The 26620-nt window shown below is 35.2% G+C and overlaps 1 protein-coding gene across 1 annotated transcript in view; it reads left to right on the forward strand.

Moving 5' to 3' along the window:
• Nucleotides 1-26620, forward strand: part of MDGA2 (MAM domain containing glycosylphosphatidylinositol anchor 2) — an 845496-nt gene that overhangs the window by 585421 nt on the left and 233455 nt on the right. Inside the window, exon 7 of the mRNA XM_044231999.1 lies at nucleotides 13538-13867. Within this exon, the coding sequence (XP_044087934.1) occupies nucleotides 13538-13867 (330 nt within the window). The remainder of the gene's footprint in view (nucleotides 1-13537; nucleotides 13868-26620) is intronic.

Here is a 26620-nt window from a genome sequence, read left to right on the forward strand (position 1 = left end):
TGACCCTGGAATACTTAGTCTTCACTGTTACCTTTCTTTTCTTTTTTTTTTTTTTTTTTAAGACTTTGAGCACAAGCAGAGGGAGTATGAGAGGGAGAAGCAGGCTCCCTGAGCCCAACATGGTACTAGATTCCAGGACCTTGGGATCATGACCTGAGTCAAAGGCAGACCCTTAACAGACTGAACCACCCAGGTGCCCCTACACTGTTACCTTTTTTGACTCTCCAAAGAGTCATTGACACTCAGATGAAAGTTGATGGGTTAGAATTTCTCAGTCCCAAATTATGAACATATTAATTCTTTCAGATTTTCCCTAAATGAGGGTTAGATTCATAATACTTTGAAAGTTAGAATTTCTTGGGCAAAGAATGGTGACCTTAAGGTACTTAATATTAATCACTCTTTTTTCCCCCCTCATTCTTTTTTTTATTTTTTATTTTTCATTGTTCCAAGATTCATTGTTTATGCACCACACCCAGTGCTCCATGCAATACGTGCCCTCCTTAATACCCCCCACCAGGCTTACCTATCCATCCACCCTTCTCCCCTCCAAAACTCTCAGTTTGTTCTTATTTTTTTTTAAGATAGATATATATTTTTTAAAATTTATTTTCAGCGTAACAGTATTCATTGGTTTTTGACCAAACCCAGTGCTCTATGCAATCCGTGTCCTCTCTAATACCCACCACCTGGTTACCCCAACCTCCTACCCACCGACTCTTCAAAACCCTCAGATTGTTTTTCAGAGTCCATAGTCTCTCATGGTTCACTTCCCCTTCCAATTTCCCTCAACTCCTTTCTCTCCATCTCCCCTTGTCCTCCATGCTATTTGTTATGCTCCACAAATAAGTGAAACCATATGATAATTGACTCTCTCTGCTTGACTTATTTCACTCAGCATAATCTCTTCCAGTCCCATCCATGTTGCTACAAAAGTTGGGTATTCATGCTTTCTGATGGAGGCATAATACTCCATAGTGTATATGGACCACATCTTCCCTATCCATTCCTCCGTTTAAGGGCATCTTGGTTCTTTCCACAGTTTGGCGACCATGGCCATTGCTGCTATAAACATTGGGGTACAGATGGCCCTTCTTTTCACTACATCTGTATCTTTGGGTTAAATACCCAGGAGTGCAATTGCAGGGTCATAGGGAAGTTCTATTTTTAATTTCTTGAGGAATCTCCACACTGTTCTCCAAAGTGGCTGCACCAACTTGCATTCCCACCAACAGTTTAAAAGGTTTCCCCTTTCTCCACATCCCCTCCCAACACATGTTGTTTTCTGTCTTGCTAATTTTGGCCATTCTAACTGGTGTAAGGTGGTTTCTCAATGTGGTTTTAATTTGAATCTCCCTGATGACTAGTGATGATGAATATTTTTTCATGTGTCTGATAGCCATTTGTATGTCTTCATTGGAGAAGTGTCTGTTCATATCTTCTGCCCATTTTTTGATATGATTATCTGTTTTGTGTGTGTTGAGTTTGAGAAGTTCTTTATAGATCCTGGATATCAACCCTTTGTCTGTACTGTCATTTGCAAATACCTTCTCCCATTAATCACTCTTAAAATCTTTACCAGTTTGTGAAGACATCTGTAAATCACTGGTTTTGTGAAACTTTCCTTAGGCTTTAGCTGTGTTGAAAGGAATAGTTACATGTAAATTTGTGTGAGGTCAATTTAGATAAATTTTTTACTAATACTCACAGGAGCCATTCCTTAATAATATTTCTGGTGTTATAATCAGGATAAATGCTCTCTTGAGGGTCTTATAAAGCAAGCAAAACAAAACAAAACAAAACAAAACCCCACTGTGGCCACTTTTAAACATCTCCTTTAGTACCTCAGTCCTTTTGGATGAGCTGATGACCCTGTTCTCTTCTGGCTTTTCATTTTTGGAAGGTGGAAAGATAACTGTTTTTTGTTTTGTTTTATTTTGTTTTGTTTTTAAGACGGTAGTTCTTAAACTTGAACGTATATCAAGAATCACACAATGGATTTGTTAACATTGAGATGGCTGTGTCTATGCCAATAATTGTAGACTTAACTTGGGGTGGAGCCTACCCCAGGAAGTGTAACCTCAATGTGAGGTCGTACCCTAGAACTTCTGTTTCCAACAGGTTCTCATGTTATGCTATTGTTGCTGGTCTAGGGTCCACATTTGGAAAAATACTGTTCTAAACTACAGAAGTCATAGTTTCACTGTTCAATCATTGTAATAGTTTTCATGGATTACTAGCCTCATCATCTCATCATTTCCTTTGAGAATGAGTTCAGATCATCATTTTCTTTTTTTTTTTAAAGATTTTATTTATTTATTTGAGAGAGAGACAGTGAGAGAGAGCATGAGCTAGGAGAAGGTCAGAGGGAGAAGCAGACTCCCCATGGAGCTGGGAGCCTGATGCGGGACTCGATCCCGGGACTCCGGGATCATGACCTGAGCTGAAGGCAGTCGTCCAACCAACTGAGCCACCCAGGCATCCCCAGATCATCATTTTCTACACAAAAGTTATTGCTTCTGATAAATATGTTCTAACACTGAACTAGTTTATAGCCAACAACTTGGTGAACAATGCAACAGTTGATTTAACATGGTGATATATTGTGAAATCATTTTTTTTTTCTTAAAGTGCTCATTGTGATTCACTTCTTAAAGTACTTTCAGTGGATGCTGGTACATGTAGCCCTCCTTATCTTTTCCTTCTCCACAGGTATTCCTCTATCTACCTCTTCAAAGACTCTAGCTTCTCATTTAGCTTTTCTCCTTTCTAAGATTATGGGAATCTTACTTCTATGTCACTTAGCACTTAAAGTATCTATTTTCTATAACTCTGAATATATAACACCACCCTAACCACAGCCATTAGTGACAGCTTCCCTGAGTCATTCTCATAGAATATAACCTTATATTCACTGCTGCTGAATTGTGACCAAGACAAATCATTGGATTTATTTTTGACTTTAATCTGAACACCTGTGCATCTAAACCATACTTTTTAGGTTCCTATATGTAAAATTGCTGTAATTAAGTCACGTTGAAGGACAGACTGACAAATAGTCCTATGAATTACATTATTATTATCATCACAGGTATGGTTTAAAGTGCTGCTTACTGTGTGTCTTATTTATACAAGTTCAGAAGATAAATTCCATTCAGATCTTGAAGGAGGAATTTTTTTTCATTTTTTTTATTTGTTTAAGAAGTTGGAGTATTTTTAACTCACAGAAACTATGAAATATGATATTAGTATCCCCCCTTTACTTTTGGTCCTGTATAGATCAGAACCAATTTATGGCCCAACCACCAACTGTATGGGAGTATAAAAACATTGCTCTATCCCATCACAATGACAGTGTACCACTTGTGTATATGCCACAATTTTCTCATTAAAAAGAGGGAATAAACTATAACACATATTTCTTAAATCTGTTTTTAAAACTTCTAAACCAAGTAGGAGGTACTTTTTAAAAAGTGAATGTTATGCATTTCTCTTTATAATATATATATTAAAGTTACTTAGTTTGAGAGCTCATCTCTTCACACTTTTAGCAGTCCTATCATCTGTTAGTTAACCCACAAATCCAGACATTTGTCCTGGAGTCTAGTATTAGAAACTCTAGACCTCCAGGGTGTTATAGATTAAGCAGGGTTTACCACTTTAGAGGAAACACGCCTTCATAAATGGATTAAATTAACCTCTGTGACCGTCACATGCACTTGTACTCAAGTGACATTTCATCTTTGAACAACATACTGTCTGTGTGTATGTGTTAGTGTGTGTCTTGTAACCATAAGGATTATTTCCTTGGTGTTTGAAACTTTGCAGCAGTGAATTTTCTAGATTGATCCTAATTTCATCTGTTTCAGTAATGCTTGCAACTACATCTATTGGTCTGAAAGAAAAATTGCACCTGACATGTTATAAAACAAGGAAGATTGTATTCAAGACTACTGAAACAGGGTGAAGACTACTGGAATAGAGGAGATAGATTAAACTTAACTCCACTGAAATAAAAGGTGGGAGGATTTTTACATGCTGGAGTAAGCTTATGGGTATTTGGAGGAAGGACAGTCAATGGGACTAAGTCATCTGTGTGCCTAAGTGTGTGTCTAAGTGGTCCTTTCACTTTTCAAAGTTAGGTTCCCACTCTCCTATAGAGACTGGGAGATAGAAGCACTATCTCTCCTTCAGTGATTACTTTTTAAAGGGATGGTTCCCAAATGCTTAAGAAAGACATTTCTTAAGATATTCTGGCTTGGAGCCACCTAGGTGGCTCAGTCGATAGCTGTCTGCCTTCACCTCGGGTCATGATCCCAGGGTCCTGGGATCAAGCCCCACACTGGGCTCCCTACTCTGCAGGAAGACTGCTTCTCCCTCTCCCACTCTCCCTGCTTGTGTTCCCTCTCTTGCTGTGTCTCACTCTGTTAAATAAACAAATAAAATCCTAAAAAAAAATAAAAAGATATTTTGGCTTGTAGGAGATTTACATCTCAAAGGGGCAGAGAAAGATTTACGATTGTTAAGTTTTCTAAAAGTAAATTTAGCTCTAAGAAAAGGGAGGTCAGGGGCCTAGACTTAGGAAGAAACCTGTCTAATAGTTAGTCATGCTGAGGGGATTGTTTTGTTAGTCTCATCCATGGTATTGAGTCTTCAGATTCTCACAAGACAAAAGAAGATAGAGATAATTTATGGGCATCTGAGTAGCTCAGTGGTTTGGGTGTCTGCCTTCTGCTTGGGTCATGATCCCATGTCCTGGGATCAAGGCCTATGTCCAGCTCCCTGCTTAGTGGGGAGCCTGCTTCTTCCTCTCCGTCTGCTCCTCTCCCCTGCTCTTGCTCTCTCTCTCTCATGGTCTCTCTTAAATAAATAAAATTTTTTTAAAAAAGATAAAATTTACGTAAATTCCTAGGCAATACAGGTATTTTTTTATTTGTTCATTTAATATATCTGGGTTATTTTTCTTGATTTTTAATGTTAAAATGAAATAATATATGTAAATGATATAATCATTGTTTTAGTTTAAATTGGAATGTGCATGGATCTGGTCGCAACATTTTGTGTATCAAGAAGCAAAACAGTGACCTCATGTTATCAAACAAGAGCAGCTGAATGAAAGGTAGAAGATTAAGGGAAACATCCGTGGTCTACAATTATGGCAAAATAAGTTAAAAAATTATTTCCTTCTCAACAAAAACTGACTTTACACCTATATATGAATAACAAAATCCAAATGAACTAAAAGGAATTCGAGACCATGTCATGACAATTGTGATGCTGGTAAGCAAAGCAAACATTTATTTTCATAAATATTATCTCATATTTTACCAGTTGTAGAAACCAGTAAAAAAGAGATTTTCAAGAAGGAAGAAAGAGTCAATAATGTAAAATGATAGGAAGTACAAAATGTAAATGATACATAAAAATGGAAAAGGAGTGGAAAAAATCATTGTCTTAGTTGGTTAGAGGTTATTGCTCAGCTTTGAGTCTTCAGTGCTTTAATAACACCAATAAAAAGCAGTGTGTGAACTGACCAGGTGAACGAGTTCCAGATGTAATAGTGAGGATAACTGGTGTTTCACTTTTTTTTTTTTTTTTAAGAAATATGCCACAAGGATTTTGAAGGAATATTAGTGTTAAGAAAAATGTTCTAAGTTTAGATGTGACCGACCTAAATAATTTTCTACTCTTAGAGAAGAGAGCATATGGAACAGAAAATATTGAAATTTCAAAGGCAAGAGGATATCCAAAAGAATGCCAGGCCTCCGGGTTCAGTGAGAGAGGCTGACAGATGGGCGGAATGAGTTCAGAAAGGAAAAAGGCCTTAGCTTTGAGAAAGAAAATGAGGAAAACAAGAAAAGTAAAGAAAGATTTCTAGTTTCAGTTAGCCTCATTATTTTCATCTAGTTTTCACTGCTATGTGATCGATTCCATAAATATTAAGGATGTACTGTTTTCAAAAGGACTTCAAAAGAATTATATTTAGCACAGGCTTTTCAAAGCTGCATTTCATTTTATAGATGTTTCTAGTCCTGGGTCTTTAAAAACCAATAAAAAATATAATTCATCCTGGATACATTCTTATTTCTCATAGTGAAGGAGTATTATCAAATTTGATAGGAAAGGTGAACTCGAACTATCTGCTAATTTGTGACATCTTAGGGAGATAAGTTATTGCTGTTTAATATTCTCCTATTCATATAACTGGTGCAAAGACATCATGCTATGTCAAATACCATTTATGTCATAGCTATAGTATGAAAATGTTTGTGTTTATTTACAACATTATATAGGTACTTTGGTAATTGATTGATAATTTAGGGCTAAAATGTTAAAAATGACAAAATCATAATGATGATATTATTTTCTGTGTCCACTTCTTTTCCTTTATCTCAAGGTAGGGTTTTTACCAAAAAGCATGATTTGTGCCTATCTAAAAGATCCTTTCTTACTAGAATTCCTACCCAAAATATTTACCTGCGTTATTTTACTGAGCAAGGACATTTAAAAGACAATTAAAATTCAACTATACTTTGCTTAAACAATTTGAATGATTAAGTATAGAAATTAGCTTTGAGTAAATTCATAAAATAAATAGATCCTTGATACTTCATAATTAAATAGAACCCCAACTTCCTTCCAGCATCTAATTCTGCATTCAAATGATCAGGGGTGCTATTTTAAAGTACTTTCAGGAAACGAGTGTAATGATTTTATTGTTGTTGTTCTTGCATTATTAATGAACTCTCATTCAGACTACAGATTGGCAATTGAAGTTGTTAGATAAAGGAAAATGAGTATACGAATACCCAATAATATATACCAAAAAAAAAGGCTTCCCCTTTTCTATCCATCCTCTAGAAGCTTTACTGCTTCTTATAACACTTTAAGTGCTTTTTTTATAACAACATAAGGTGTAAATAAGTAAATATTGTTATTTCCTCAAGCAACTGAGTAAATTAAGCCTTACTGATTTGTATCAATAATTGCAAATTGTATAGAAGCTAATACACTTAATCCCTTTTAAATGCTATTTGTATATTCCAAAATGTACATTTCCAAGATAGGAGCAAGCTGATATATATAAATTTTTTTAAATGCTGGTTGGCTGGGAAAGGAAAAGAGACAACACACCATTGTTGGTGCAGATAGGCTTATGACATGGCTCTGAAGTATGTTTTGTAACTTCATTGTGCCCTTAGATATATCTGAGCTCAAACATATTTCCATTTCCTTTAGTTTTCTAGTCATAAATCTTATTTTCACAAGAGTCTCATCTTGTCAATTATTCTGTGATGCTCATAATGGAAATTCTTGAAACGTCAAGAATGGAATCTGATTTTAGAATCTTTCTAGTGATTCTCATCAACTGATAGATTCTCTTATTTTATCCTGTGAGATACTGGTCCTGAAAATGTTCCATAAATAAAGGTTTTTAAAAACATATACTCTGAGCCTCTCTGAGATATTGCAGTGTGCATGTCATCATGTTCAAAGCTCTGAGAAGTTCTGCAAGAAAGCAAATTTTATTCATATAGTCAGTCGCCAAACTTTGTTTGTTCTGCTTTCTTTTAACATGATTCCTCTTGACCTTTTTCTGAAGTAAGTTTTGGCAAACACTATTTCAGATAATATAACTGTGCTTAGATATCAATTTTCTTCATTCTTTCATCTTTCCTTAGAAATGATTATCAACTGAGCCCTAAGGCATATAAGCCCTTTTGCATGAAATTCAGGCTTCTGCCAAAGGAAAAATGAGTAACAAATATTACATTCAACAGCTGACGTCCCTGACACATTATATAACTAGGATACATAACTAGCTAGTCGGTGGCCATGATGGAATGAGGGCTCCTGAATTTTTCTGTACAGAGTCCCCTTCCTTACATATATTCCTATATTAATAGTTTGTTCATCAAGTATTGTTGTGTTTCCACAAAAAAAAAAAAAAAAACAAACAAGACAAACCAAAAAACCTGAACCTTAGAGGACAAGAAATCTCTTCTCTTTCCTCTATCCTGTTCCTCCTGTCCTGAGGCATCTCAGAACAGAGGACCACCAAACAAAAAGAATTAACATGGACATATCAGACTGAATGGAAATGATTGGAATTTGTAAAGTTAATGCTTTGAAATGTCAGCTTTAATTAAATTTGTCAAGTTTAATTAAATTTGACAAAAGATCTTGAATACCAACTCTAACAAAGGAACCAGTTTTAAATTTTGGGACAATAAGGAAGAGTAAGGTATGGCCCTAACTCCCTAGGTGTTCACAGTCTCCTTGAAGAGAAAGACTGGCATCTAATTATAATAAGACAAATTATGTATAAGTCATTTACTATTTCTTAATTTGCTTTGCCTATGTAATTTCTTTCCAACTGTTTATTCAATTTGGCATCATGTGGGACTGGCAAATACTCGTTTTCCACTCAAATATTTGTGTTGTCGTTAATAGAAAATAAATAGAAAATCAATTTTTTATTTGTCTGATGATGTGATTAATGACTTATAGATCCATTTCTCTCAGCAAAATTTTGTCAGTCATCATGTGATCCAAAATCCTACTGATATTATAAGTGTGGTTGGAGATTTTTATTATTGGTGTGGTTGGAGATTTTTAACTAATTTAACTACTTAGAAGAGTGGGCAGTGGTCACTCTGTCTCTAAAAGAGTTTCTTAGCAGAGATTAAAAAGCTGACACCTGATATTTTGTATCTGCAAAGAGATGCTTCCTCATTAAAATTTAAAACATGTTCAATGTCATTTAATTGAAATTCACTTTATGTTCTATCTACAAATCATATTTTATTATGGAACTACTGTGAGCTATATAATTGTAGAATATTTGACAATCTGTGCATTTAACAATTGTAAGTCTATAGTTATAAACAGGACACAATCTCATAGCCTTGTCTTTGTGTTCCTCTGCATTGAGCTTATATTCCTGGAAGCCATAGGTGTAGTCCTTTCCAAAGCCAGTAGTATCTCTTCTGAAGATAAACTCAAGAAGTCATATAGTTTTAAGTAATGGAAGTCTTCTTCAGAATTGTAGACATTCATAGGCAAAAATACACTTTCACCTCTAGGGGAAGGTCTGTAGCAAGTGCCACCCAGGTCTTTGCAGTGGCCTAACTCTGATTCACCAGCTTCATTCTGTTCACAGAGCACCTTTGAGTGCAGCTAGACTATCCTCATGAGTAACTTGTCAGAAGTGAATGTGGGCCAAGTTTGTATTCAGTTCTCACAATATTAAAAAACCGGGGCTATGGGTTATATGGCAGTGCTTCTAAACTGATTACCCAAAACAGAGGCTCAGCTTGATGCCAATTCTTTACATGAACTGGCAGACTAAACAAGTACCTTTTGAGGTTCATCCATCACAATTTATGATACATTAAGCTAAATCTAATGTTCTTTCAGGCTGGTGTTGTGGGATTTTCAATAGTCTGACTAAGAAATTGCATTTGAGGAAAGGGATTTCTCCTTTCTTTTTCCAAAGAATTTCTTTAGTTCTATAGAGTCTTGTTATGTCTATTGGATCCTTGTTATACTCTGGTACTAATCGCAGATTGATTCTAAGCATTTGAAATCTTAACTGGTTAGCAGGAAATGACTTTAAATTAACATTGCATGAACTATTGGAAATTGTTCGCTGAAAAAGAGAGTGTTTAATTATAAACGAAGGAACCTGCTTCCCAGTTGATTAACTATATTAAACACTTTATATTTCCAAAGCTCTACACTATTGCTAATAAGCTGTTTCTCACAATGGGTCTTGGAGGGAGCCTAATACTATCACCTCCGATTTTTATAAATGATGCACTTGACCCATAAAAATGAGATTGCCTATATTGGACCACATAGAGATGAAAAACTAGACTTAGGTTTCAAGATATTAATGTACCTGTGCTTAGTTGACAGAGCCATGCTTTTAGGTATCTGAGCAGCCAAAGTTAGAAAATCCATTAAATTTAACTTACTAGAGATGATGACATGCACGCTTGTACATGGGTACACACACACACACACACACACACACAGTATTTCTTTTTTCTTAGAATGCTTCTGTTCCATATGCAAAAGTAGTTATTCTGTTATGGGGTAACATAAAACAAACTCAGTGAATTGACTCTCCAGACTAATGATCCATGCTGCTTATTCTGATGTTTCTTAACTTAAGTGCACTTGCTACACTGACTTGTCCTTCTTTTCCTTTTTAGAATCTGTCATTTGGAAGACTAATGCGATTGACACTGGCCAAGTTATAAGTGGTCTTATACTGAGAAAAACAATTATTTGTAGCAATGAGCTCATTTTAAAAGCCCACTTGATTATGGTACTTATTATTAAAAATAGTTGTATATCATATTGAATTTTATTTATGGGTTATTAGATTTATAAACTTTAATTTTCTTTTACTTTGGATTTTAAAAGTTATTTTCCATTAATAAAACAGTTTGTGGGGTGCCTGGGTGACTCAGTGGGTTAAGCCTCTGCCTTCAGCTCAGGTCATGGTCTCAGGGTCCTGAGATCAAGCCCTGCATGGGACTCCCTGCTCAGTAGGGAGCCTGTTTCCCCCTCTCCCTCTGCCTGCCTCTCTGCCTACTTGTGATCTCTCCCTGTCTGTCAAATAAATAAATAAAACTTAAAAAGAAAAAACAGTTTGTGACACAAAATATATATTGTGATTTTATTTTATTATTATTATTTTTAATCCATGACTTTTGGATTGTTTTTGTTGTTTAAGTCTAACTAATCTAAAGAGTTTTCAGTTCTCTTAATTGCAATATCAGTTTAATATGACACTGTGCAGGGAGCAGAGCTAGACAACAGTAACTACCTAGTAAATAAATGGTAGTCACTGAAACATCAGAATTTTTGTTTGTATATGGCCACCAACATAATTTTGAAATGAAATTTATTTAAAGGTATCCCATATGAAACGATTAATAAATTAACATATATATTTAAACTTTTAAAGTTAAGAATTGTCTGTTTAAAATTTGTATTTAGCCATATCATTTTTCTATAGAAACAGAAAAAGCAAAATTCTTACCAAATAAAGGAAAGTCATTTGAATATTACGGTGTTAACAAAAGTGAATGACCCTTGGCATACTGTTTTTTTAGAATTATTTTTTAAAAAAGGAAAAAAAAAAGTATGATACGGTTTACTATGTGTGAAAAAACTTTAATTGCTGGGGTGCCTGGTTGGCTCTGTCAGTTAATCATCTGCTTTTGGCTCAGGTCATGATCCTGGGATCCTGGGTTGGAGCCCTACCTCTGGCTCCCTACTCATGGGGAGCCTGCTTCTCCCTCTTACTCTGCATCCCTCCCAGCTGGTGCTTACTCTCAAGTGCTCTCTCTCTCTCTCAAGTAAATAAATAAAACCTTAAACAAAAAGAACTTTCATTGCATTTGAATTATATGTGCACAATGTGTTACAGAAATTTAATATCATTTGGATTTTCATATTTGATATCAATATTATCATTTGAATAGATCATTGAATTTTATATGTGTACAATATTATATACCAAATACAGTAGCCAATAGGCATTTTCAACACTTTTCTCTTTATAGATACAAAGTCCTATTTCAATCCCAATAAAAATATAAAAGTATGGCACTGGGTAACAGGATGACATAATTTCTCCTAATTTCATCCAACTGTCATGTACTGATAAAGATATGGCTAGGAATAAATAAGGTTCATAAGTGTCATTTTAGTGTGGAAAAATGTAACAATGATATGAGAATGTGATTTAAATATTTGTCTTTGGTTTTCATTAAGATTGAAGTCTTATGCCTTTTCTAATATTTTTTAAGATTTTTAAGTAATATTTACATGCAATGCGGGACTCCAACTCACAACTCTGAGATCATGAGTCTCACACTCCACCAACTGGGCCGGCCAGATACCCCTTCTAAACAATATTTTAAAAGATTCTTTGACATTCATATTCCTTCAAAATTTAATATTTACTATCAATGCAGAGTGTGGTTTTTCTAGACAAGAGTATCATAAATATCAGATGGATAAAAATCAGATGTATAATCTATAAGTACAGAATTTGCTCTACGAATACATAAGAGTAAGGGTTATGTCTGCTTTGTTCATCATGTATAATCAGGGCCTCATCTAATACTTCATCAGGAGCCCTATAAATTTTTCTTGAATAAAAAGAAAGATATAAGCATCATTTTTGATACTCATTTATCTCTCCTCACTAAGATGCAAATAAAAAAGAAGGTGAAACTATTTGGGGCTGATGAATAAAAAATAATTAAAAGCAAAAATTTTTAAGATTAAAACTTATTATCTCTAGTGCTTCTTACATAGTTCTTCAGATTTCCATGGTACTTCCAGCATTAATGGGATGAACTAAGGGAAATCAGGTTAAACTCGGGAATGCAGTTAAAAGGCCTCCACTCTCTGAGGATCTTCTAAATTCATGTAATTTCTGCCAGTGTCATTTATATATGGTTTGATGGTAAAAGTGAATGCAATATTTTATTCTGGTAATTACCTTGCTATGCATATGCTACATATTGTCATAGAGGGATAGAAAGTGATATTAAGGGAAAGGGAAATAGGTAGGATGTTAGTAGAGAGAAGAATATGTATATAAGAATCCCTGCCAGAAAAAGGAACATACCCTATTCTTCATTGAGTCCTGTAGTATCTATCATTCAAAGTTCAGAACTAGTGCCCTTAGGAAACCAGTAGAAGCCCCTTCAGAAGCCTCTGGTCATCTTCATTGCTGACCCAGGCTGTGAGAACAGTACTGACCTTGCACCCAGAAAGCACTACTGTCGGAATACAGACACAGCATGTTTTCCAAACCATCTGCTGAGAGATTCTTCTGGCCATCTGCACGAGAGAGCCAGCAAACTGTTTCAACTGGAAACATCTATCTGTGGTGGAATAGGACAGTCACAGAAAATGTTTTGAAAACAATTTTCTTTTTCAGTTCAGATTATTTCAGTCCATGAAAATGCATTATGAATGTGAACTGACTCAATTCTTCCCAACTAGTTTTGGTCAGCATGTAGATAAAATCATACAAGAATTTTCTTTAATCTGACATTTGTGCAATATTTGAGTTGTCTGGGAAATTGTGCCTTAATTAAGGGATAACATAGATATCAAATTGGGCTTAATGATCCATATTATTATTTTTAATTCTAATATTAATGATGTTATATAAACAAGTTGCATCACTTGTTCAAATTTCAATGGAAATAATGTTTAAGTATGATATAGACTTAAAGCATCTTTTATGTCACTGGAAGATATTACCCAATTTATAAAAACCAGTGTTTAGAGTCTCTAATTGACTTAGGTCTTCAGATATTTATAGGTTATTTGAATGAGGCTTATTGACATGCATGCTGCTTGGAAATAACAAACATATATGCATTTATTTTATTTTATTTTGTTTTACTTTATTTCAGCTCAGAGATGACTACCTAAGTAAATGAATCGCAACATTATGGAAGTAACACTAACTACTTATGGAATTTTTATGTTGTAGCATTAAAAAAAGGACGATTTTGGATCACACCAGATCCTTATCACAAAGATGACAACATCCAGATTGGGCGTGAGGTGAAAATATCTTGCCAAGTAGAAGCTGTTCCTTCTGAGGAGTTAACATTTAGTTGGTTTAAAAATGGCCGTCCATTAAGAAGTTCTGAGCGGATGGTTATTACCCAGACTGATCCGGATGTCTCCCCGGGAACGACAAACTTGGACATCATTGATTTAAAATTCACGGATTTTGGGACATACACATGTGTAGCATCTCTGAAGGGAGGAGGAATATCTGATATCAGTATTGATGTTAATATATCCAGCAGCACAGGTAAGAAGCATATTTGTGATGCAAAATGTGTTCATATTGAGAATAATTTCTTTACATTTAGCAGACAAGTCTTCAGCCAAGCTAAAACCATTCTTATTCTTTAAGTTTCCTAAAACCAAATTCTAACATTCTGAATGCCCAATAAATATCATGTAAAAGACATTGCTATTTCTATTTTGATTTAGATTTATATGAGAATTTATGAAATACTGCAAATAAAAGTAATAGCATTGGCTATGATAGGTATAAGCTTCCAGTTTTTTTTAATTAAATAATAACTTTTTTTAATTAACTAAGAACCCTCTATAGACTCTAAAGTTATATTAATTAATAAAGTTGAACAACGAATGCTTATAGAGCTAAGACAATTTTGGAAATATTAAACAAACAAAATATTTAATCCCAAGAAGAAAATACTGAGAAATAATTTAGAAGTACTCAAATATAAGATTTATAAGAAATACATTTTTCACCAATGAAAACCAATGATAAATGTGTTAAACTTGTAATCAGATGTGACTTTCTGAAGAACGTTATGACAGAATCTCTTCACAATGAGATTGAGTAAAGAAAAAATATATTGGAGTGAAATTCCTTCTTTTCAGGTTAGAAATGAAAAATGTGATCCATTTTCTCCCAATTAAATGTACATCTGTAGATGAGGTAAATTATAGGATTATGGTATGGGAGGAGACACGAGCTCACCTATTAAGATGTTTGAAAGCCCTGTGATTCTGTGAACTGTAATCAGCGTGCCTCCAACAACACCAAAGTAGCTTTATTTGTTTTGCCAGCTTGTTACCAGAGTGAATTTCAATTTAGTATTTTTATATAATTCAAGGGTGAATAATATGTGTTGAAAACGTAGAGTGCACATATAGCCAGCAGACCTACCGTTTTGAGAACATTTAAACAGTTTTTCCTTTCCAGTCAGGCGGCATTTTGACTCTCACTCGGTAACAGACTGGCCTATGATTTCATGTCTTCTCATGATCTAAATTGCAATACACGCTAGATTGATTTTACTCCTGTTGGGATTTAGGTCCATTCTTCAGGCTGACCAAATGTGCTTGCTTTTCACATTCTGCATTATTTCTAGGAGATAACCCATTTTTATCAGCTACCTTTAATGTAAAAGGAGGTTAGAGTGATAAGAATTACTTGTGTTTGGACAGATACCCTTTTCTAGAATAAATAAATAAATAAATAAATAATAATACTAATAACTATTTGAATAGTAACTATTATCTAACCTTTATTTCCAAATCCGTGCTAGCACTAGGAGATGGACACATTTCAGGATATCTAATAGGAAGCTCTTGAAATACATGATCGTCATTCGGTGAATTTTTCATTCAGTCAACAAATATCCATTGATCGCATACATCAGTGTGCTAGGTGACATCCCACAGTGATATTTCCTGTCAGAGTGACAACAGTTTTGTAAGATCCAGGATCATCTGTCCTTATTTATGAGTGACGATTTTCCAGAATTATGAGCATTGCTTTTCTGTTTGCTTGTTTGCCTGTTTTGTTTACTTACCACTGTTGTTTTCAGAACCAGTGACACAAACCCAGATCCAAAGAATCCAGGCTGCTTTCAAAACAGACTTGTCTGATGGTAGCATGGTTCATTAAACTGAGATGGAAGAGGGTGCATAGAATGAACGGAAGAAAGGAGCATTATATAATATCTACAGGATTAATTCTAACATGCATTTGTAAATATACAACTTACATTACCCACTTCAAACTACGTGCTGTACATGACAGAGAAGATAACTAGCATTGACTCATGAACTTTCTAAAAATCCTAAAAGAAAAATGCCAAAAGATGACCAGAAAAGCAGAAAACATTCGAGAAATGCCTCTTAGTTATGAAAGTTTACTTGTAATAAGTAACGTTTCTTAAATGATTATTATTCTGTCTGGTTACCAAAAGTAGCAATACCAGAAACAAAAGAGATATATGAAGTCCTCCTTCAAAATATACCCCTTCGCTGCCCCTCTGCCCGATCTCAGACAGACTGGTTATTATCTGTCTGCTGGTTGGAGTGGAAGCTCCCTGAAGGCTGGGCCTTTGTCAATATTGCTCATTGTTGTAATCTCTGCATCTGGAACAATACATGGCACTTTGCAGATATCAGAAAATAATAAGAAATTAGCGCATTTGTTCACATAGATTTCCTTTTTAGGTTTTCTTTCCTCCTTTTCACGCTGAAAGATTGGCATTTGGTCTCTCTCTTCCTGATCTTGTTGTTCCCCACTAACTTTAAGGAAAGTTGTTCAGCACACTAATTTATACTGTGATTTAAGATGTTATCACTCTTAGGGGCAAGAAGAGCTCCATCATTTGTAGTGTCCACTGAAAATATGAAGCAGACCTCTTGCTCAGAACTTGCTAAGAATTTCACAGTGGCAACATCAAAACATTAAGCACAGGGCCCTTCCAAGTTAGTCTGCATAGGTGTCATGGTCATGGGGCTGGCCTGTGCAGGGGACTGTATTCTGATAGACAGGCCTGAAGAAGAGGTTAAACCCAAAGGATGAGTCACTGAAGGCAATCCCATACTCTATTTTTATGCCCAAACTGGCTTTGGTGTTCTGTTTTGATTACAGTAGAATGGAATACCAGATTATAGTATAAAGATTTATAGATCAAAGATTGTGTGATTCAACTGGTATAAAAAAAATATTTTTCTCCTCACATAGTAGATGACACTTAAAGCGGTGCTTTAATATGAAATAGAGATATTAAAGATATTCTGGGGGATAGAGTTTGAACAGTGAGAGTAACAAGCCATAACATGGAGGAAAATCATTAATTCTATGAACCACACAGTAAGATTCAGAGGAAATTCCCACAGGCTGGGCCTGTAAAGTCAATTAGGAGGAAACTACTGTTAAGATATAAGTAAATATGTTGGGGGGGCTCTTAGATTCTGGATTTTTCTAGTTGTATCATTACTATTTTAGGGAATTTGGAATTGACCAGGTGTTCAGTGATTTTCTTGTGTTAGACATTTTCTATATGTTAAATGTAATCTATTTAGGGTGTTTGCCACACAAAATCTCACATTGTATCCTGGTTGCTACTGTGTACAAGAGACATACATGAAATTTATTAAGATGAGGGTGAGGCCCCATAAGGCACTTCTGCGTAATATAGTTAGAAAACCATTTTTTAAACTAACATATAATGTATTATTTGTTTCAGGGATTTACAGGTCTGTGATTTGTCAGTCTTACATAATTCAGAGCATTCACCATAGCACATACCCTCCCCAGTTTCCATCCCCCAGTCACCTCCTCCCTCCCAACTCCTCCCCTCCAGCAACGCTCAGTTTGTTTTCTGAGATTAAGAGTCTCTTATGGTGACAGCCACATCTCTAGATACAATTTTGAGGACTTTTAAAATTAAAATATAAAATATCTCAGAAAGGTAAATCCTAGTTTACAGAATTTTTAATATTTAAAAAAATAATTATTTGATTTTATAAAAACTGAAGAGGAAACCTACATGTATTTTGGAGTTTGCCTCATACATTTGAGTAATAGAAACTATGATATGTGATTATAGATTGTATCTTATTCCCACATTAATTCAACATTAATTTTTTTCCTCCTAACTCTGTAAACATTCAAATTATTTTATTGTAAGCATTTGTTGTTTTGTCTCTTCAAAATCTGTTTCTGGTAGATTCTTCTGCTGAATGATTGCTCTATTTCTGGCCCTACATCATATGCTGATGGACAAATGGGCCTTATTCTTAAGGACCTTACTACCTAAGGTTTCAAATTACTTAGTTATCAGATGACTTAGAAATAAGGCACAATCTATAGTGGGAAGGAAGTTCTACTTAAATTTGATCAGACTTCTGTAGGAATGGTTAATGCTTTCTTCAGTATAGCCTGGGAAAGTTTCAGAGGAAAATGGCATTTGAGTTAGATTTTAATGGAAGTAATATTGTAATAGTGACAGTGGAGGAAGGGGATAGTTGGCAAAATCTACAGGATGAAGAAAGTCCCAGAAATATTGTGTGATTCTTCATGTTCTGCTTTTACCATAGGATTAGTATTAATTGATATTAATATAAGCAAGTTATATTGGTTTCTTTCAATTTCATTGCTATCATTACTAAAGCTTACATCTTACCTGTAGGCTGCAGATAACTTTAAAAACCACATTGTACTAATTGTGAATTACCACAGTAATTTAGTTTCACTTAATTAATTAAGTGAACTAATTAATTAATTTTCAGTAACTTGTCAGTTAAAAATAAATATACTGAAATTTTCCATCATTACAATTCAATTTCATAAAATGAAAATCTTCCACATACTTGCTGAAAAATGCATACACATATAAGACAAAAATTCTGGCAACAGTTAAAAATCAATTCTTAAATCATTCTCACCTGATTGTTATTCATTTGAAAAAATATAATTGTTATCATAGATATTTAATTTTCAGAAGGCTTGCTGAAAAATATTCCATTACTTCCTCCAGTGTGGTTCTGTGGTGAGGTCCTCAGGTGCCTGTTAGCTTGCAGGCCCTCATCTGCATGACCTGACAGACTTGTCAGAAGCATCTGCATCATGCTAGAAAATATAAACTGCGAGACTGGGTAGAATTCCGATGTGAGACATCTGGTGGGCAAATAGAGCAGAAGACTAAGTACGGATTTGATGATTCTTTTTTCCTCTCATGTTAGAATACAGGAGCATTTTGTATAGCAGAAAATTGAACTAGATTTAGGGGGTTAAACCAGAGGCAGCAACAGAAGCATAGGTGCACAGAGGTGACCGATTAAAAAAATCAGTTTGAAATTTTAGCTTTGCTGCCGAGTACTTGACTGGTTTGTATGATCGTGACAGTTAACAAATGTCTGTACAAGTATTCATATTGGTGGAATAAAAGTTCTTGATAATGTAGGGATAGGGTATACAACTAATAAGAAAAGTCTATGAGCTAGAAGGCAAAAAAAAAAATGACTAAGTCCAGTTCACTGATTAGGTTCTTGCCCTTTTCCAGTTAAGGAAGAAGAGCAGCTCATGAAATTCTGATTAAAACTGAAGTCCTGTAGAATGACTATAGATGAATGATAGATCCTTTTATGTAACAGGACGCCATAAGTAATACCCACACATGTCAGATCTGACTGTGCTTTGCTCAGAGGAAGCTTTCATGCAGTCAAAAGTTATGTAATTGCTTCCTAAGTTACTGGACCCAGAAAAAATCATTTTCTTCCTTGACTCCAAAATTAGGAAGTTCAATCCATAACCTCTAAATTAATGGTGAAGAACAGAGGCCAGCAATTTTTTTTCTGTAAAGGGCCAGATAGTAAATATCTTTAGCTTTGTGGGCTATGTGGTTTCTGTTGCTACTATTCTACTCCGCTGTTCCAGTGGGAAAGCTGCCACAGACAATAAAATGAATGAGCATGGCTGTATTCCAATACAACTTTATTTACAAAATCAGGTGGTGGGCCATATTTTGTCCACAAGCCATGGTGTGCTCATCTCTAACCAAGATTTTGGAACTCTATTAAGAAATAAATAACAAACTGAACTCTGTGGAAATATTAAAAAACTAAGTTAAACCCACAAATAACTGTTATTTGTCTATACAATCACTATATATTTTCTAGAGATTGAGGCAGAATCTTGGTCTTTCTTTATTCCTCATTCATGTGTATATCTTATTGAGTCCCTTCTTAAGCTGATCGTTGTCTGCTAGGGTGGTCGGAGTTCTAGAATTATACAGCAAGGTCTCCTGAAATTACTTGAAACTGCTCAAGTCTCATTCCTAATATATAAGATTTTCTGCTGCCATTCTATTCTGCTTTGTGGCCTTTTCCACCTGTTTTATATCTGTTTCTACATTAAAAAATTTTTTTTCTTTGAATGGTTAAGGAGACAGTGAATAAAACACAAGTTTAAAAAAATGAGACACCCAGAGTCTCCTGATTATGGGGGTGAATGGCTGATTGGCAACTTTTCACACTGGCCTCAGGCAGGACTGGTTCTTACAGACTTAATTTACTTTCAGTGCTGAAGCTTCCCCTCTTAGTTGACTCTTGTGCTTATTGGAAGGGGTATTATATCTCTCCTTGATATGGGCCAGAAAGAACTGTATTCCGAGCAGTGTGTCAGTAGGGAGACTGTTGCTCTAAAAAAAACAGGGAATTAGCTCTTCTACAGTCTTCTCAGAGACTGTTCTCTTCTCCTCCAGTGTTGGGACGGAAACTAAATGTGGCTAGCATATATCTTTACTGTGGTATGTATAGCCTTAAATTGCTGTTGTACCTAGTGAATTTCTGAGAGAGACACTGAACTGTAACATATTGTTTTTAATCGCCACATACACAGAATGTTCCTTAGGAAATATCAGCCTATGCATACTCATAGAGATACCTAATTCCTTTCATCTGTGCTTTCAGTAAGGGTTGCTTTGACTGGTAGCCTGTATGGTGGGCACGGTAATCAAATTCATATTTAGATATAGTAAATTTCACCCAGAAGAGTATTTTATTTACCTATTTGAAGCACTACCTATTTGAAAGTAAGTTTTACTCTTTAAATTAAATGTTTTTATTTTAAAGATTATTTAATAGTTTGGAATTATTTCTTCTGCTCCCTTAGGTGAATCTCGCACTGTTCAGTGGCTGATACGGGTTTTCTGCAATGGAGACATGTAAATGCAACAATCTAGAAGTGTTAGGAGTGGTTAGGGAACTTTTCTGGAATCTGTGTTTGTATAACTATTATGGCTTTTATTTAGATTGTATGTTTAAACTAATAAAAGAGAAGTAGTATAAATAGCAAAGTTTTCTAAAGATATTTATACTCACTCTTAAGTAAGTTTAAGAAAATATCAGTTGTCTGCAACAAATATTATTATTACTCGCATTCCATTTTATTATTATTGTCATTTGTTTCAGGCACCATTAATGGAGATTTTAGGTTTTGGTCTTAACGTCCAGTTCTGTGTTGTCTTTGATAACAACCATGCAAATAGTCAAAAAACCCTTGGTTGAATATTTTCAAGGTAAAGGTACCTTCATAAGGCTTATCAAGTACCATATTAAAATGTGAGGAATGACCTAAGATTGTTAAATTACACAAAATTGAGGCAAAGACCTTTACAAAAACCTGAAATTTCTGAAGTTTTCTTAATGGAGATAGGAACACCACCACAAGAAATGTACACAGTATTTATGGCTCACATCGTAAGTGTTTTTTTCCTTCCATCTGGTATATCTGACCTTTATTTCACAGTTTCTCAGCTCTAAAGAAACTGCCCTGAGTGGAGGAAGGTGGGGGTTTAGCAATTTAAATTTGAAAGGCAAGGTCAACTGACAGGGCAAGAAAGAATAAAGCCACGTGTTCTAATATGGCAAAGAGAAATTAAGTATAGCTGTCACCTGCAATTCTGGGATAAATTCATGAAACATAGTGTACATTCAATCCAAAAAAAGTTTTATTTGACAACCACAATAGGAAAGGAGATACTGGAAGAAATAAAAATCGGTAGGATCTAATTCATAATTGATTTGATATCCTAGTAGAAATGCACTCGAAAAACTTTAATAACAGATGAAGTCTAGTGTTGCTTTACAGACTATCAGAGAAATATAGAAACATGTCGAAGGAAATGTTTGAATCTGGTCAGCAAGAGTTTGATGGAGCAGGTGACCTCTGAGCTAGAGGAAAGATTAAAGGGGCACCTGGGTGGCTCAGTCGTTAAGCATCTGTCTTCAGCTCAGGTCTTGAGCCAAGGGTCCTGGGATCAAGCCTCACATTAGGATCTCTGCTAGGCAGGAAGCCTGCTTCTCCCTCTCTGTCCCTGCTTGTGTTCCCTCCCTCCCTGTCTCTCTCTCCGTAAAATAGGTAAATAAAATCTTAAAAATTAAAAAAAAAAAAAGGATTAGATGTCACTGTATCTTAGAAGAAAATGAATATAATTCAATCTCATTCACTCAATCAAGAATGACAAAGTAATTTTATCAAGCGGGCAGTATGATCAGATTGGTGTTTGGGGGCCTATGCATTGCATGAGACTTCAGAGATCCGAAAAGAGATAGAGAAAAAAGGGCAGAGAGTTAAAACGGCAATTTTTAGAGATAGTTTTTAATCTCTAAAAATTTTTTTAGAGAATTTTTTTTTTTTTTTTTAGAGAGAGAGAGCGAGCACAAAGAAAAATTTTATTAAGAGGTGATAAGGCAGTGGAGATAGGCAGTCCTTTATGGATGTGTCCTGAGAGAAGAAACCGGAAGTCTTAGATAATAGAAAAAGCAGGAGCTTCAATCAGGAAGGTCATCTGAGATGTCCATAAACCTCTTTGCATCTTAGATTCTTTATCTCTCTGTTATAGCTTTGGGATATTTTTAAGAAAAAGTTTGAGGAAATAGAATGAAAAAAAGGAACATTAAAAAAATATACAGACTGGAGGGTTGGGGGGAAGGACTGTTTATTCAGCTGAAGAGATTGATAGGAATCAGATGAGGCCTTGAGGAGCACTCATAACCTGTCCCGTTAAGGCAGTTTAGTCAGTGGCCAGTGGTCTCAAGTCAGTGTAAGAGAGTCTGACTGACATCAGACAGTGTATGTCATGAGCATGTCCAGGGCTTATGAACTTAGAGCCAGACCCATTTTTACCACTTAATAGCTTTATGACCTTAGGTCTGTTTGGACCTCAAAATTTTTCATCGGTAGAATAAAGGGATCAACTGGGTAACTGATTTTTAAATGGTGTTCCAATGACAACTAGGGATTTGGGGAAATATTTTCAAGGGCTACGGCACTGCAGAGGAACAGTAGATAACCATAGATAATTTACCCCTGCCCGCCCCCCTCTTTTCCCCAACTCCATTCAGAACTAAGCATATATCTCTCTTATATTAGGACTTCTATGTAAGATTCTATTAAGACAAAGATTCTGACCAAAATTCACATGCATATACATGTGCAAATGGTTTAAACACACATAGGTGTGTGTTGCTTCTATAAGTTGATCATCCAGCCTTTCCAAACTATATTTTGCATCTATGATTCCAAAGTATTATACCCCAGTTGTTTAGAATATGGTAATGCCACATTCTGAGTGACAGATACTAGGTTTTGGGAGAGGTTTGAGAGGACAGATTCATTTGCGACTATTTATAGCTGAGGGGTTGTTAAGACATCCTTGTGTTTCTGGTGACCGACTAAAAAAGTCAAGTTTGATGACCACGGGAAAGGTCATGAGTAAAACATGATTTCATAAGCAGTTCCAAAAATATATAGGTTGGAGGGATGAGGGGAAGTGGATGAGCTTACCCAAGAAGAGATTATGAAGCAAAGATAAAAGATATCCAAGGAAATGGTGGAAAAAAAGCAAAAACCATGAAGAAAATGAGAAAAAGTGTGGTCAATGGAAATCACAGAAAAAAAGAGCTCCTCAATTTGTGTAGAACTGGGGGGAAATGTATGTACTTACAGCATCTTTAGGGCCTTTAATACCTCTTCATCAGTATGAAGAGGCATGTAATAGATTACATTTGATACCTTAATAATGATGCATGATTTTGATAATGGAAGCAGCTCTCATTTTCCTTCAAGTGAAAGTGTTGTGAATTGAGGGAGGGAGAGAGGAAGGGTGGGATGGAGGGGGAGAGATTTATAGAAAGTAACATTGACACTAATTCTCTTTGCAATAAGATCATTTAAATAGGGAATATTTGAAATGTTTTTAGTTGGCCTTATTAGTAAGTTATAAATTGTTTTGAGAAGTATGGATTTTATCATAGTTTTTGCTACTTACTTTTTTTGAGAGGGCATAAATGCAAAGATTTGCTACATTAATTTTCTATTTTCTATAATTGTTAAATAAACATTAATTATGTTTGTAATTAGAATTTTCTCACTTAAAATTGAATCTCTGTAATTATGGAAATTAACATTGGATTCGTAGTTTTTCTCTAGTTATTCATCTTAAAATGCACTTCTTTCCCCCAGATATCAAAACAAAGTTTCTACCTTACAGGTTATAGTTTAACAGTGGTTAGTTATCTATTGTGTAATTACTTTTCTATGTGCTGAATATTTTCTTCATTTGGCAGAGTTAAACATTTTTTTGGAATTCCTGGATTACATTAAGATAAGAACAGGTCAATAAGAAGGACAAAAGAATACCCAATTTATGCTTCCTATACTCTTAATCCTTTTAAAATGCAAGCAATGGGGACATTGGAACTATTTGAATTTTAAGTCAGTCAATACAGATTTCTCTAATGAGGACTGAACACCATTAGTTAGTTTCATAATTTGCATTTAAAACTATGATAACTATCAATAATTTACTAGAGTAAATTATTACTACACTTTTGACAATATGTTCATTAACTGATGAACAATAAATGTCTTCATCAAATTTTTATTTAAGAATGGAATATAATTGAGGTATATTATTTAAAGTTATAGTACCAAACTTCACTCTGGATCTTTTGCCTATAGGAGAAGAGATTTGTGGGAAGTAACAGTGTAGGTACTATTTATGTAATTATGATCACACTTCAGAATTTTATGTTTGCAGATGACACTGCCAATTTACCATTATCAACTGAGGGACAGAGAAGTGAATAGAACTAGAAATGGAGAGTAGGCTCCTAGATTTTATAGTTTGTTCACCATTTTGCTTGTGGAGCAGAAGCTCTAAAATCCTAGATCTTTTGGCATCAGAACAATTATTTTAGTGATTTAATTTGTTTGTAGTATGTGGGTTTCATTTTAGAGTTTAGAGTGTCTTAAATGAAAACTATTTATTTCAAGAGCTCTAAAACAAAAAATTAGAATTACCATAGTGCAAAGAACTTTCCCCAAAGAATATGCTTACAAATGAGTACATTTTAATAGCAAAAGGACCTCATTAATTTTCATAGTCTTAATTTCTCATCCTTTATTATGGCATATCAATGAAGTTAGGAAAGAGATTATATAAATTTAGAAAATCATTACAACTGGAATTTTGGTGATATAATTTTGGGATATGTATGAATTATATTTATTTTTTTTAAAGATTTTATTTATTTGTTTGACAGACAGAGATCACAAGTAGGCAGAAAGGCAGGCAGAGAGAGAGGAGGAAGCAGGCTCCCCGCTGAGCAGAAAGCCCAATGTGGGGCTCGATCCCAGGACCCTGGGATCATGACCTGAGCCGAAAGCAGAGGCTTTAACCCACTGAGCCACCCAGGCGCCCCGAATTATATCTCTTTTTAAAATAAAAGATTATTGGGGCAGGTCTTCAGACACCACTTTGTAAGACATTTTAAAAATACTTCTGACTGTCTCATTTACTGGCATGATTTTAAATATTGAAGACATTTCTTGATTACCTAATACCTTTCATTTTATAGAGAGGAAAATGGGCCCAAAGCTTAGGTACTTGCTTACTTCCTACAGCCACATTCTGAATTAAGTTTACAATCTCAAGATTCAAAATCCAGTATAAGAGCTTGAAGCACACTGTACAATATTATGTATCATAAATGGATCTTTCTCAGGGATTCTGAATTCAGTTACCCTCTTTGATAAGGGCTTTGCATGGAAGGATCACTAAAGACAGGTCTAAAAATATTCCAGAAGGATTCAGGTAACATTCTAGTTGGATCCTGTGACCATGCCATCTGATGACAGAGCACAACCGTCTCCCCTACTTTGAGAACACCACTCCAAAGAGTGTTAGGATGCTAGGTTCCGTTTACTAGTCTTCTATTCCAGTCACAAAGCCAAGTGGGACTTTACGCTATTCCAACCAAGGCACATAGCTTGAAGAGTATTCATTCCACCAAAGAACACCACTTTCAATATTATACTAGGTTAAAAATCCTCTCATGTAGCTCAACATAATTATACTTATCTTCTGAAAAAGGGTGGGCCCAGGGCTTGGGTTTTTAAAATACTACTTTACTTATCCACATCTGGGATCTGAGTGGCATAATTTAAACACTAATGGTAACCCTAGAATATACATTAAAACTTACAGCACACAAACATGGATCACATTGTTTATGGTGAAGCATTTTTTTTTTAATTTTATTGCAGTATGACAAAAGCCCGGAAAAATGCATGAATGTCAGCATGCAGCCTAGGAGTGACAACACATGTTATATAACCACACAAGATTTAAGAAACAAAGCTTTACTCTATGCTGAAGATTCAAAGTAAATTATAGACCACATAACACAGAATACCTACTTACAAAAACAAACAAACAATAATCTAAGAAGTTTGGAGTGTTTTTATATTCCAATTGCTGGGCTAAACCCTTTTTTTAAAAAAATATTTTATTTATTTATTGGGTGGGGGGAGGTGTGAGCAGGAGGAGGGGCAGAGGGAGAGGAACAAGCAGACTCCCTACGAAGTGAGGAGCTTCACACAGGGCTTGATGTGGGGGTCCTCACTGGGATCATAATCTGAGACAAAGTCACACGCTTGACCGACCGAGCCACCCAGGTGCCCCGTGGCTAAACACTTTAAAATGAGAACTTCACTGAATCCTCAGAACACCATTTGAAGTAGGTTCTGCTGTGATTATACTCATTTTACAGATGAGAAACCTGAGCTTTAGAAAGCCTAAGTAACTGTACTAGGTCTCAGAGTTTCTAAGAAGTGTAGAAGGTACTGAACATAGGTTTCTGGCTGTAGAGTCCAGATCCTTTACAGAAAACACACAGCCTCTCAATGGAATGAATGCTGAGATTTCAGGCTCCT

The sequence above is a fragment of the Neovison vison genome, chromosome 13 (genome assembly GCF_020171115.1).
Source record: "Neovison vison isolate M4711 chromosome 13, ASM_NN_V1, whole genome shotgun sequence".
Classification (NCBI taxonomy): Eukaryota; Metazoa; Chordata; class Mammalia; order Carnivora; family Mustelidae; genus Neogale; species Neogale vison.